The sequence below is a fragment of the Capricornis sumatraensis genome, chromosome 10 (assembly GCF_032405125.1).
Source record: "Capricornis sumatraensis isolate serow.1 chromosome 10, serow.2, whole genome shotgun sequence".
Taxonomy (NCBI): Eukaryota; Metazoa; Chordata; class Mammalia; order Artiodactyla; family Bovidae; genus Capricornis; species Capricornis sumatraensis.
This window is the reverse complement of record NC_091078.1, coordinates 26,901,483-26,917,091: the sequence shown is the minus strand read 5'-3', so window position 1 is coordinate 26,917,091 and position 15,609 is coordinate 26,901,483. Positions and strand designations below refer to the sequence as shown.

Below are 15,609 nucleotides of genomic sequence, written 5' to 3'. Positions count from 1 at the left end.
ATTAAAACCATGTGAAAGACTGCTGGACAACAAACATATTTACACTCTGGCTAAATCACCAAAATGACTACTTGCTAACTATAAAGACAAAAGTTAACCTTTATTTTGAAGAGAGCTAGCAGTCATCACCTTAATCAAGTCATTAAACTTGTCATTGCCAATAGTGAGACAACCTGACATCATGTGACTCTGAACATAATGTTCTATAAAGAATTTGACATCCCTGAAATATTTTAATAAAAATGTATGAAATGAATTTAATCAAGTCTCTAGACCTAATTTACAGTTTAGAAGAAGTTAGGATGCATAATTGTTGAATTGGCCTAGATTGAAAGCGAAAACTAAAAAGATATTTTAGTGACAATGGGGGAACATGATTATGGACTGGATATTAGATAATATATAGGAAACCCTCCTAATTTGCCCAGCTAGGATGATATAATTATATATACACACATAATTCTATACATATAAATATATATAATTTGAGAGGCTCCTGTTGAAATATTCAGGGATGAATTATCAATACTGGAGACTTATGTTCAAATGTCTCCACAAAAAAAATAGATAAAAGACTTCATAAAACTTTCAGCTAAATTAGGTCCAACAATCTAATGTAAATCATGGTGACTATAGTTGATAACAGTACTGTATAAGTGAAACTTTCTAAGAGAATAGGCTTAATGTTCTCATAAAAAAGATCTAAACAAACTATAATCCAATAATGATGATTACATAAGTGTATCTTATTTGTCAAAATTATCAAACTATACCCTTAAAGACTTCCCTGGTGACTCAGAGGGTAAGGAGTCTGCCTGCAATGCCAGCGACTTGGGTTTGATCCCTGGGTTAGGAAGATCCCCTGGAGAAGGAAATGGCAACCCACTCTAGTATTCTTGCCCAGAAAATCCGATGGACGGAGGAGCCTGGCAGGCTACAGTCCATGGGGTCGCAAAGAGTCAGACACAACTGAGTGACTTCACTTCTATACCCTTAAAATTGGTGAATTTTATTTTATATAAAGTATACAACCATAAAGCTGATTAAAAACTAAATACTACATAAAGTGTTTAACCCACTCCCAGAAAAAGAAAAATAAAGAGATAAAGCAAATATGACAAAATGTTAATGGGTGACTCTAGATGATACACAAGTGTTCACTGAGTTTTTTTTTTTACAACTTTTCTATAAATATGAATAATCTTATAAGTTGAAAAAATAATTACAAATTGCTTTAATAAAAAATGTATCTACCTCTATTTAATTTTGCATATATAGTCTTTCTTTTCTTTCTTTCCTTTCCTCTCAACATATTTATTAGTTCTGTTTGCATCCCCACTTGGCACCTTGCTTTAGTTTTGTTTTCCAGTTTGTGCTTTAGTTTTGTCTAACTGGTAGATGTAATTTTTGATTTCCTTTGTTTGCCAGAACAATCTACTGTACTTTATTTTTGCTGGACTGTTTTGATGTTGATTATGGGTCTATGTGTGTGTGTATATATATCTATATGTGCTGCTGCTGCTAAGTTGCTTCAGTTGTGTCCGACTCTGTGTGACCCCATCGACGGCAGCCCACCAGGCTCTCCTGTCCCTGGGATTCTCCAGGCAAGAACACTGGAGTGGGTTGCCATTTCCTTCTCCAATGCATGAACGCAAAAAGTGAAAGTGAAGTCGCTCAGTCTTGTCCAACTCTTAGTGACCCCATAGACCGTAGCCTTCCAGGCTCCTCTGCCCATGATTTTCCAGGCAAGAGTACTGGAGTGGGGTGCCATTGCCTTCTCATATATATATATATATATATATATATTCCATTATTTTAATTACTATTTGACTGATTTTGTAACTGCCATTTGTATGGGATTCAGCTTTTCTCATTTTTGGGTATGTGTTTTAATCTCACTTAATGCCATAACAAACCACTTCTGAAATCTTCATTCCTGACCAGAGATCAAGCCCTGAGCCTTTGGAGTGGGAGCATTGACTATAAAATCCTAGACTACCAGAGAACTAACCCTCGGGAGTATCAAGCAGTGAGAACTCACAAAAGGAAACCCCTTGAATACAAGACCTGGCATCACCCAACCTCCAGTAGCACCCTGTACAGGACACCTCATCTAAACAACAAACGAAACAAAAATACAAACCCAATCATCAGCAGACAGGATCACCACCTCACACAGCCTTGCCCATCAGAGGAAAAACAAAACATACAACAACAACAAAATCTTACGCTATACGAAGCTCACACAAACCAATGGACCAAACTTAGGAGGGCAGAAACCGAAAGGAAGAAAGAATTCAACCCTGAAGCCTGGGAAAAGGAGACCTCAAATACAATAAGGTAAAAAAAAATAATAATGTAAAGACAGAGAAATACTACACAAATGAAGGAACAAGCTAGAAACACAGAAGTCCAAATAAATGAAAATAGGCAAACTACCTAAAAAAGAATTCAGAAAATGATAGTAAAGATGATCAAAAACCTTGAAAACAGAACGGAGAAAATGCAAGAATCAATTAACAAAGACCTAGAAGAATTAAAGAATAAACATAGAGAGACAAACAACACAATTACTGAAATTAAAAATACTCCAGAAGGAATCAATAGAAGAATATCTGAAGCAGAAGAACAAATCAGTAAGCTGGAAGATAAAATGGTGGAAATAATTTCTGAAGAGCAGAGTAAAGTAAAAAGAATGAAAAAAACTGAGGACAGTCTCAAAGACCTCTGGTATAATATCAAAGACACCAACATTCAAATTATAGGGGTCCCAGAGGAAGAAGAGAAAAAGAAAGGGTATGAGAAAATTTTTGAAGAGATTATAGTTGAAACTTTCCCCAACATGGAGAAGGAAATAGTCAACCAAGTCAAGGAGCTACAGTAATCTAAGCAGTACGATACTGGCATAAAAACAGAAATACAGACCAATGGACCGGATAGCAAGTCAGAGATAAACCCACACACCTCTGGTCGAACTAGTCTATTACAAAGGAGACAAGACTATACAATGGAGAAAAGAAACTGGCTTCAATAAGTGGTGCTGGAAAAACTGGACAGCTACATGTAAAAGAATGAAATTACAATACTCCCTCACACTATACAAAAAAATAAACTCAAAATAGATTAAAGACCTAAATGTAAGGTCGAATACTGTAAGACTCTTAGAGGAATACACAGGCAAAACACTCTCTGACGTAAATCAAAGCAATCTTTTTGAACAACATCCTAGAGTAATGAAAATAAAAGCAAAAATAAACAAATGAGACCTAATTAAACTTAAAAGCTTTTGTATAGCAAAGGAAACCATAAACAGAACTAAAAGAATACCCACAGAATGGGAGAAAATATTTGCAAACAATGAAACTGACAAATAGACAAAAAACACATGCAGCTCAATTAAAAAAAAAACACACACAACAAAAAAACCCAATTAAAAAATGGACAGAAGCTCTAGACAGACATTTCTCCAAAGAAAACAAACAGATGACCAAAAAAGCATGTGAAAATATGCCCAACATCACTAATTATTAGAGAAATGCAAATCAAAACTACAATGAGCTATTACCTCACACTGGTCAGAATCAAAGTGAAAGTGTTGATCGCTCAGTCATGTTAGCCTCTTTGCGACTCCATGGACTATAGCCCATCGAGCAGGCTCCTCTATCCATGGAATTCTCCAGGCAAGAATACTGGAGTAGTTAGCCATTCCCTTCTCCAGGATATCTCCCCAACCAGGGATCAAATCCCAGGTCTCCTGGATTGCAGGCAGAAACTTTACCATCTGAGCCACCAAGGAAGCCTCCACTGGTCAGAATGGTCACCATCAAAAAATCTACAAACAATAAACTGGAGAGGGAGTGGAGAAAAGGAAACTCTCCTGTCCTGTGTGGGAATATAAGTTGGTAGAACCACTGTGAAGAACAGTATGGAGGTTTCTTTAAAAACTAAAAATAAAGATATCATACGATCGAGCAATTCCGCTCCTGGGCATATAGCCAGTTCAATTCAGTCACTCAGTCATGCCTAACTCTTTGTGACCCCATGGAATGCAACACGCCAGGCCTCCCTGTCCATCACCAATTCCGGGAGTTTACCCAAACTCATGTCCATTGACTCGGTGACGCCATCCAACCATCTCATCCTGTGTCATTCCCTTCTCTTCCTGCTCTCAATCTTTCTCAGCATCAGGGTATTTTCAAATGAGTCAGGTCTTCGCATCAGGTGGCCGTGTATTGGAGTTTCATCTTCAACAACAGTCCTTCCAATGAACACCCAGGACTGGTCTCCTTTAGGATGGACTGGGTGGATCTCCTTGCAGTCCAAAGGACTCTCAAGAGTCTTCTCCAACACCACAGTTCAAAAGTATCAATTCTTCCATGCTCAGCTTTCTTCACAGTCTAACTCTCACATCTATACATGACCATTGGAAAAACCATAGCCTTGACTAGACAGACCTTTGTTGGCAAAGTAATATCTCTGCTTTTCAATATGCTATCTACGTTGGTCATAACTTTTCTTCCAAGGAGTAAGCGTCTTTTAATTTCATGGCTGCAATCACCATCTGCAGTGATTTTGCAGCCCAGAAAAATAAAGTCTGACACTGTTTCCACTGTTTCTCCATCTATTTCCCATGAAGTGATGGGACCAGATGCCATGATCTTCATTTTCAGAATGATGAGCTTTAGGCCAACTTTTTCACTCTCCTCTTTCACTTTCAGCAAGAGGCTTTTTAGTTCCTCTTCACTTTCTGCCATAAGGGTGGTGTCATCTGCATATCTGAGGTTATTGATATTTCTCCTGGCAATCTTGATTCCAGCTTGTGCTTCTTCCAGTCCAGCGTTTCTCATGATGTACTCTGCATAGAAGTTAAAGAAGCAGGGTGACAATATACAGCCCTGACGTACTCCTTTTCCTATTTGGAATCAATCTGTTATTCCATGTCCAGTTCTAACTGTTGCTTCCTGACCTGCATATAGGTTTCTCAAGAGGCAGGTTAGGTGGTCTGGTATTCCCATCTCTTTCAGAATTTTCCACAGTTTATTGTGATCAACACAGTCAAAGGCTTTCGCGTAGTCAATAAAGCAGAAATAGATGTTTTTCTGGAACTCTCTTGCGTTTTCGATGATCCAACGGATGTTGGCATTTTGATCTCTGGTTCCTCTGCCTTTCCTAAAACCAGCTAGAACATCTGGAAGTTCAGGGTTCACGTATTGCTGAAGCCTGGCTTGGAGAATTTTGAGCATTATTTTACTAGCGTGTGAGATGAATGGAATTGTGTGGTAGTTTGACCTTTCTTTGACATTGCCTTTCTTAGGGATTGGAATGAAAACTGACATTTTCTAGTCCTATGGCCACTGCTGAGCTTTCCAAATTTGCTGGCATATTCAGTGCAGCACTTTCACGGCATTATCTTTCAGGACTTGAAATAGCTCAACTGGAATTCCATCACCTCTGCTAGCTTTCTTCTTAGTTATGCTTTCTAAGGCCCACTTGACTTCACATTCCAGGATGTTTGGCTCTAGGTGAGTGATCACACCATCGTGATTATCTGGTCGTGAAGATATTTTTTTGTACGGTTCTTCTGTGTATTCTTGCCACCTCTTTTTTTTTATTATTATTTTATCTATTTTTTAAATTTATTTATTTTTTTTACTTTACAGTATTGTATTGGTTTTGCCATACTTCAATATGAATCCGCCACAGGTGTACACGTGTTCCCAATCCTGAACGCCGCTCCCACCTCCCTCCCCATACCATCCCTCTGGGTCATCCCAGTGCACCAGCCCCAAGCATCCTGTATCCTGCATCGAACCTAGACTGGCGATGGGTTTCGTATATGATATTATACATGTTTCAGTGCCATTCTCCAAAATTATCCCACCCTCTCCCTCTCCCACAGAGTCCAAAAGACTGTTCTATACATCTGTGTCTCTTTTGCTGTCTCCCATACAGGGTTATTCTTACCATCTTTCTAAATTCCATATATATGTGTTAGTATACTGTATTGGTGTTTTTCTTTCTGGCTTACTTCACTCTGTATAATCGGCTCCAGTTTCAACCACCTCATTAGAACTGATTCAAATGGATTCAACATAAATCACAGCAGGATCCTCTATGACCCACCTCCCACAATACTGGAAATAAAAGCAAAAATAAACAAATGGGATTTAATTAAAATTAAAAGCTTCTGCACAACAAAGGAAACTATAAGCAAGGTGAAAAGACAGCCTTCGGAATGGGAGAAAATAACAGCAAATGAAGCAACTGACAAACAACTAATCTCAAAAATATACAAGCAACTCCTGCAGCTCAATTTCAGAAAAATAAAAGACCCAATCAAAAAACAGGCCAAAGAACTAAACAAACATTTCTCCAAAGAAGACATACAGATGGCTAACAAACACATGAAAAGATGCTCAACATCACTTATTATCAGAGAAATGCAAATCAAAACCACAATGAGGTACCATTTCATGCCAGTCAGAATGGCTGTGATCCAAAAGTCTACAAGCAATAAATGCTGGAGAGGGTGTGGAGAAAAGGGAACCCTCTTACACTGTTGGTGGGAATGCAAACTAGTACAGCCACTATGGAGAACAGTGTGGAGATTCCTTAAAAAACTGGTATTGAAATAGAACTGCCTTACGACCCAGCAATCCCACTGCTGAGCATGCACACCGAGGAAACCAGAATTGAAAGACACGTGTACCCCAATGTTCATTGCAGCACTGTTTACAATAGCCAGGACATGGAAGCAACCTAGATGTCCATCAGCAGATGAATGGATAAGAAAGCTGTGGTACATATACACAATGGAGTATTACCCAGCCATTAAAAAGAATTGCCACCTCTTCTTAACATCTTCTGCTTCTGTTAAGTCCATACCATTTCTGTCCTTTATTGCACCCATCTTTGCATGAAATGTTCCCTTGGTGTCTCTAATTTTCTTGAAGAGATCTCTAGTCTTTCCCATTCTGTTCTTTTCCTCTATTTCTTTGCATCAATCGCTGAGAAAGGTTTTCTTATCTCTCCTTGCTATTCTTTGGAACTCTGCATTCAGATGCTTATATCTTTCCTTTTCTCCTTTGCTTTTCACTTCTCTTCTTTTCACAGCTATTTGTAAGGCCTCCCCAGACAGCCATTTTGCTTTTTTGCATTTCTTTTCCATGGGGATGGTCTTGATCCCTATCTCCTGTACAATGCCACGAACCTCCGTCCATAGTTCATCAGGCACTCTATCTATCAGGTCTAGACCCATAAATCTATTTCTCACTTCCACTATAAAATCATAAGGGATTTGATTTAGGTCATACCTGAATGGTCTAGTGGTTTTCCCTACTTTCCTCAATTTGAGTCTGAATTTGGTAATAAGGAGTTCATGATCTGAGCCACAGTCAGCTCCCAGTCTTGTTTTTGTTGACTGTATAGAGCTTCTCCATTTGGCTGCAAAGAATATAATCAATGTGATTTCGGTGTTGCCCATCTGGTGACGTCCATATGTAGAGTCTTCTCTTGTGTCATTGGAAGAGGGTGTTTGGTATGACCAGTACGTTCTCTTGGCAAAACTCTATTAGCCTTTGCCCTGCTTCATTCCGCATTCCAAGGCCAAATTTGCCTGTTACTCCAAGTGTTTCTTGACTTTCTACTTTTGCATTCCAGTCCCCTATAATGAAAAGGACATCTTTTTGGGGCATTAGTTTTAAAAGGTCTTGTAGGTCTTCATAGAACCGTTCAACTTCAGCTTCTTCAGTGTTACTGTTTGGAGCATGCGCTTGGATTACTGTGATATCGAACGGTTTGCCTTGGAAATGAACAGAGATCAATCTATTGTTTTTGAGATTGCATCCAAGTACTGCATTTCAGACTCTTCTGTTGACTGTGATGGCTACTCCATTTCTTCTAAAGGGTTCCTGCCCACAGTAGTAGATATAATGGCCATCTGAGTTAAATTCAGAGAAGGCAAAGGCACCCTACTCCAGTGTTCTTGCCTGGAGAATCCCAGGGACGGTGGAGCCTGGTAGGCTGCCGTCTATGGGGTCGCACAGAGTCGGACATGACTGAATCGACTTAGCAGCAGCAGCAGAGTTAAATTCATACATTCCAGTCCATTTTAGTTCACTGATTCCTAGAATGTTGACATTCACTCTTGCCATCTCCTGTCTGACCACTTCCAATTTGCCTTGATTCATGGACCTAACATTCCAGGTTCCTATGCAATATTGCTCTTTATGCATTGGACCTTGCTTCTATCACCAGTCACATCCACAACTGGGTATTGTTTTAGGTTTGGCTCCTTCCCTTCATTCTTTCTGGAGTTATTTCTCCACTGATCTCCTGTAGCATACTGGGTACCTACCAACCTGGGGAATTCCTCTTTCAGTATCTTATCATTTTGCCTTTTCATACTGTTCATGGGGTTCTCAAGGCAAGAATAGTGAGGGTTTGCCATTCCCTTCTCCAGTGGACCACATTCTGTCACACTGAAACCATAATCACAGAGAACTAGCCAATCTGATCACAGGGACTACAGCCTTGTCTAACTCAATGATACTAAGCCATGACAGAAGTTAAGTTATATATTTAAAAATAAATATCATACAGTATTGCTTATTTTGGGAATCTGCAAAAGTGGTACAAATGAACTTATTTACAACACAGATAAAGAAGCAGAAAATAATCTTATGGTTGCCAGGGGAAAAGCAGGAGGAGGGATAAACTGAAATACTGGTATTGATGTATACACACCTACATAGAAAATAGATAACTAATAAGGACCTACTATATAGCACAGGGGACTCTACTCAATACACTGTAAATGACCTATATGGGAAAAGAATCTAAAAAAAGAGTGGATATATGTATATGTATAACTGATTCACTTTGCTGTATACCTGAAACTAACACAATGTGTAAATTAACTATACTTTCATACAAAAAATTTTTTTAAGTAAGAAATGCAAAGGAAAAATTTCTACTGAGAAAGGGCAGGAATCAGTGCTGGAATCAGCACTGGAGAAAATTAAGATGGAAATATTGCAAAGTTAGGTAATTTAACAGTTTGTCATCAATTTAATTTTTGAGAGAAGCAACTAAATTATATTAATCTTCCCAACCTTAACCTTATGATTTAATATTAAAATTCTTTTTGGTACTTTAGACAATAGTCATATTCACTGGAAGCAGTAATTGTGTCATCAGTCCTCAGGGTCAAATACAGCTCATGTTATACCAAGCCTAAGGCTGAGTCTATACAAATTATTAGATAAATAATCTTCCTGTGAATCTGCAATGCTTAATTGTGGAGCCACCACGGGATTTCTAAATACGCTGATTTCAGTGATCATAATAATGGAGCTGATTGACTACAGAATCCCATCAGTTGCCAGGTCATCGGGCTTTATTACCACAGGAAAAATGAGTCAATTGAAAAAGGTCAATTTAGTCAGGCCATGTAAATACTGTTAACCGCTTTTTGGAAATTAGATTCTTATCATCAAACGAGAAAATACAGATGCACTGACTACAGTAACCAAGAAGTTCTATTATAATTGTCCTCTTAAACTTAAATGGTAAAGTTTCAATAGATTCATAAGTTACTGCCAACAGGTAACTTGGCTTTGGACTGAGAACCTTATTTCAAAGCTACTTTCTACTTTCAAAACTGATTCAAAGTGGATTCAGAGATAGGAAAAAGTTTAATTTTGCTTCCCAAATCTAGACTAGCAGTATGCCTATAAAGAAAAAAAAAAAAAATCCAAGAATTTTTAATCTATGTTTTTTACCCATTAGGAAAAAAGTGAGCCATATAATTTTATGTACTAGCTAGACAAGTTCTATCTGATCTCTGAGTATGGGCTTTTCTTGTAAAACAGAAATAAGATACCTGTAAAACAGGGTTGACCTACCTGCTCTGCCTCCCTTAAAGGGCTGCGATAGTAAAAATGAATACCCTGAAGGCTGTTTTCAAATCTAACTTTTTTTTTTTTTTTTACTTTATTTTACTTTACAATACTGTATTGGTTTTGCCATACATTGACATGAATCCACCATGGGTGTACATGCGTTCCCAAACATGAACCCCCCTCCCACCTCCCTCCCCACAACATCCCTCTGGATCATCCCCGTGCACCAGCCCCAAGCATGCAAATCTAACTTTTAAAATATCATTTGTTTGGATTACATTTTAATTTAGTTTATAGCTATCCATATTCCATTGTACAATATACAAGAAAAAAATTGGTAGGATTCCATTTTTATTACCTAACTACCTAGTGAAAATCAGGTTACACAAAATCATCTATGTATCAGAAGAGCTCTAGCCAAAAGTATTTAACATGAATAAAGCAAAACAATTAGTCAAAAACAAATTTGGGAACTTGCCTGGACTTTTCAAAAATGTCAAGTCATGATAAATTTTTTAAAAAATGGCAAGTGAAGGGTATAATTTAGATAAAAAGGAAACAAATGACATGGTGACCAGATGCAACCTGTGATCCTTGATGGAGTCTTGGATAAAACAAAAAATAAAAACTGGAACATTTTGGAGACAGTTGAGGCAATTTGCTCGGTATATTAGATAGTATTATTTCATCAATAATAAATTTATTGACTATGATAATATTACAGTTATGAAGGAAATGTCCTTGTTTTCAGGAGAAACATGCTAATACATTCTAGGAAAGAAATTTCATGCTGCTTGCTGCTTACTTTCAAATGGTTCAGACAAAAAATATTTTTTAAGTATTTAGAGAGAAAGCAAATGTGGTAAAATGTTAAGGACAGATAAATAATCTAGGTGATGGGTATCAGGTTTTATTTTTCTATTCTTTCAACTTTTCTATACATCTGAAATTAAAAAAAAAACTCTGGAGGGAAGTGAACACTATGTTCAACAAAAAGTTGACAAACAAAGGAAAAATTACATCAATTTTCCAATAGTAAAAAGATACTTGCTTTAACCTAATTTTTAAGTGAAAATAAATTCACTGTTATAATATTTGAGGTACATTATTTAAGAGCAACATTAATCTTTCTAATACAACAGATAAATTAAGTGGACTTAATTATATAATAAAAGGTCTCACTAAAGGATTTCCTTTAAGAAAAAGTGGCATCATCTCTAAAAGCAGGGCAGAAACAGATCAAATGTCATTACTGGAAAGATCATAGAAATTAACTAAACCTTTATACACTAGCAGACCAGTATCTACATGTTTTTTCAGGTCATAGACATATATAACATTTTTTCTCAAAAGATAACTTAAAGGCAAGTAGAACATGTATATTACAGTTAACAGATGTGATGGCTCATGTTTTACCACACACTGAAGGCAAGCAAAGTTAAACAACTAGAAACAATTGACGTTCATAGGAAGAAAACATGATCTTCTAATCTAGAAATGCTAATTTAATTCTAGAGTTGGAATGCTATAAAGAAGGAAGAAAAACTCTCTAATAAACCCTAGACTTGGAGGATAGACAAACTTAAGATGGTGAGATAAAATAAGTCTCGTGCAGATTTCTGGGTGAAAAATTTCAAACTAAAATGTTATAATCTCCTTTTTATCAAACCCGTATATTTACGTGTGTGTATTCTTCTGGCAGAAGGCTGAACAACTGTCCATCAATCCCATAAGAAACCAGAAAGTATCCTCAGGAATTTATTTTTATGGGTTCATTTAAGCATTAACTAGAAAGAGCATATTACTGTAACATGATGTTTATATGATCTCTTAATTATACATTCATAAAAAATTTAAACCACCTGTTAACGTCAGGTCACATTCTCTGCTTTAAGATCTATTTGCTGGTATAGATCTCCAATTATTACACTTAGAAAATATACAGTATTTCCTTTACCAGATAAGTTCCATAAACAGAAAAAGAAGATTAAATTTTCTTTATGAACTATTTTTAGCAGTTCTTCCCTTTTTTGTAAATAAGATGACAACAGTGTGAACTGTAATATAAAATAATTTCATAAAATATTATATCTTTATCTTCAAAATAGCATTTTATTTACCTTGTTAATAGACACTATCAAAGCTGGTTCCACTTTAGCTTCAATTTCTTCTGGAGTGTAAAAACAATAGAGTTTACCCCCTCTTAAAACACAATACAACCTTCTCCAATGAATTAGACCTCCTACCATTTGCTGAAAAAGAAAAATCAAGAAATTTTCAACTTTAAATCATTATTTATCATCTTAACTCTAAACTCAACAAAATACTTGAATTAACAGTTAGTTTTTAAAGATGTTAATATGATAGCTACCCAATTAATTTACCATACAATAAGTTAGTAGCCTAGAGTCAAAAAGTTAGTATCAGAGAAGAAATGTCTTGAATTCTCAAAAGTATTATGCATAAGGGAAGTAATGATTATCATATAACTCATACACGTAAAATCATAAATCAATGCAATTTAAGAGAAGCTAACCTATTAAAAATTAGTGCTTGGAATTCCACAGCAATTCACCGAATGACTCAGGAAAATTATAAAAATAACTCAATATGCAAAATATAACTTTCCCTGACTATTCTCAGAACATGGACTTCCCTGTATAAATGCAAATTTTCTTTCCTCTTAATGGAATCTTTTTTAAAAAGCTATTGATTCATTTAAGCCCATAATTAATTATTTACTGAATATAAATAACTATAGTTATAAATAAATAAGGAGTATATTGCACAGAGGCAGCTTTGGAAGCCTAGAGGCCAAAACTGTGCTGAAAGCTGTCTTCTAGAAAGGTCTTTATGGGAAAGGTTTGAGAAGTCCTCATCAGTTTCCCCAAGTAGTCCTCTGTTAGTGATTATCCTGTCGCTGCTATTAATGAAGCAGAGGAACCGGGAGAGGCAGCTCCTTGGCCATCAAAATTGCATTAAGGCCCTTCCCCTTCCCACCTTATAACTCCCAGCCACAACTCCTATTCTATGTCTAACAATGAGGAAGCTGCCATTCAATAGATGACTTTATATAAATATAAAAAAAAGAAAATACTTCTCAATATCAAAAGGCCAAACAATTTGCCATTAAGATCTAAATTAGAGCTATAATTGTTGTAGGATATTTAAAGTCTTCTAACCTGCTCATTAAGAAATCCCGCAAATACATTCTCAGCCATACAGGCTGGTTGGGCGACTAGTCGGCAGCACATGTTACCATATAAGGGAAGCCAAAATGAAGATTCTTCTATTTAAACAAGAAAAAAGTCAAGGTATAAATATGTGTTTATTTAAGGTCATTATACATTTTATTTTTACAATATTTTTTGCTTTATATAAGAACATATGTAAAGGTCCTTCCTACTCATATTACCATATTCAATGACAACATCAAATGAAAGAAACCAGTCAGGACAGGATGATATTAAACTAATAGTTTGTAGTAGTGGTCCCCAACATTTTTGGCACCAGGGACTGGTTTTGTGGAAGACAATTTTGCTACAGACTGGGAGGGTGGAATGGTTTCAGGCTGATTCAAGCACATTACTTATATTGTGCATTTTACTTATATTATTATTATTACATTAACTCCACCTCAGGTCATCAGGCATTAGATTCTGGAGGTTGGGGATCCCTGGTTTATAGCATGCTATCACCTGGAACAGACATGGAACTTTTAGTCTCTTGATCTCTTTCTTGATCTTAAAACAATTAATCAATGGAGGTAGTTCAGGGCATATAAGTAAACTCAGGTAATTTAAAAACCATCCTAATAAAATGATTTTTGTATGTCACATACTCTGATTTTCATTATAGTAATTAGCAAATTGATCCTCTGAATAAAACACTTTAGAGCACAACTTAAAGAATTTAATAATAAACCTCTGGCCCTTCCCCTTCTCCCTTTCCTTACAGTTGTAAGCCATTAAGTGAAGCCCACCAACATGGGGATCTGTGCCAGGAGTTGGGGGGAGGGGAACAGTAGTGGGCAGAGCTAGGTGCTGGAGCTGGGCAGGATAAGAAGGGTGAGTGAGAAAGCTTCCTGGCATGAGGCGGCAGAGCCTGAATGGGCTGAGGACGATGGATCACACGGGGAATCTAGAACCCAAGGGGAATTTCTTCTCAGTGGTTGGCCTGGCGTGGAGAGTTGGGGTCCAGGTAGAGCAAGGAGGGTATCTATGTGCAGTGGCTGCCCAAGTGAGGTGTCAGAATTCAAGGAGAGTAAGAGAAGTGTGCACATTTCAGGGGTGGTCCAGCCATGGGTGTCAGCTTGAGAGGAGTGAGGAAGCCATTCACACATCTGGTAAACCAGAGGAGTGCGTCAGAGTCCAGGAAGAAGGAAATCCAAGCACAGGGGCAGCTGGCTATGGGGTGTCAGAGCACAGGCAGGCTGACGAGGGTGTCCACACGGGGTAATGGGGGCAGGCAGGCGTGTGGAGTTAAAACCTGAGTGGGGTGAGGAAAGCAATTATGTGCAGAAGATGGGAAAATGGTTGCTTTTAAGGAGACTAATCAAAGCATAAAAACAGTAGATAATATAAAGATAATAGAAGACAGGTTTCTCACTATCAGAGAAAGGAAATACAAACATGCAGAATGAACTCTGGTATTGGTTTAGAACTAGATGTACTGGTATGAACTCACGGTTTTCAACATATAGATATTAAGAAATCCGTGACAAAAAATATATACATGTATGTCCACTAAGAGGGCCTAGGAAAATTGACAACTAATGGTGACAGTCTAATAGTAATGAATTTACCTAAAGCTCCCATGTCTTCTAAATATTATTTCTATTAAAAAGAACCAGTCTTCTTTGGAGAAATGGCTGATTCCAGGACTGGGGCAGGTAAAGTACATGATGAGTCTGAAATATCTTGTCATGCCTGAAGCAAGGAAGTACTCAATGAATGAGGAGGACATGGAAAAAGTCAGAGACCCATCTTGAATGTAACCCCACTGGCCAAAATGGAGACAATTTTAATCTCAAAATAAATAAGATATTAACAGATTATAATGCACTGAGTAAAACTATAAAACACAAATCCATGTCATTATATAAATAAATCAATGAATAAGTTGAAAGTCTAATAAATATTATACTTAGTTTCAAAGTATCCCCATCCCACACAAAAATTATATATTAATTACAAAAGGGGGAAACAAAAGGAGTAACTGTACAGTAGAGAAGCTTGACAGACACCCTAAAATCAAGCGATCGAAGTGAACATCATCAGTAATGGGATGACTCAAAATATGCCACCTGATACAATGCAATGAGAACACAGCACTTCTGTGACATTTCTGCCAAAGATGCATATCCTGAGTCTTAGCACCAGAAAACATTCAACAAACCGAAACACAGAGAACTTCTACAAAATAACTATGGTATTTTAAAATGTCACAGTTACGAAAGCCAAGGAAAGACTGGAGAACTGATCCAGATTGAAAGAAACTAAAGCAGCATGATGATTAAATGCAGTAAGTGAATCTACACTGGATCCTTTGGTCATAAGGACGTTACTGGAAAAATACTTGAATATGTCTGTTTAATAGGAACAACAGTAATACCATTAATATTCATTTCCTGACGGATAGCTGTAATGATGTAGCTGGATACCTTTTAGCAGGAAATAGATACTAACATAGTTGAGAGTAATGAAGC

At 37.0% G+C, this 15,609-nt stretch overlaps 1 protein-coding gene across 1 annotated transcript in view; it reads right to left on the bottom strand.

The window, feature by feature from the left end:
• RTKN2 (rhotekin 2) overlaps nucleotides 1-15,609 on the bottom strand; it is a 127,763-nt gene that overhangs the window by 26,071 nt on the left and 86,083 nt on the right. Inside the window, exons 9-10 of the mRNA XM_068982337.1 lie at nucleotides 13,085-13,191; nucleotides 12,023-12,154 (exon numbers count right to left, since the gene is read on the bottom strand). Of these exons, the coding sequence (XP_068838438.1) occupies nucleotides 12,023-12,154; nucleotides 13,085-13,191 (239 nt within the window). The remainder of the gene's footprint in view (nucleotides 1-12,022; nucleotides 12,155-13,084; nucleotides 13,192-15,609) is intronic.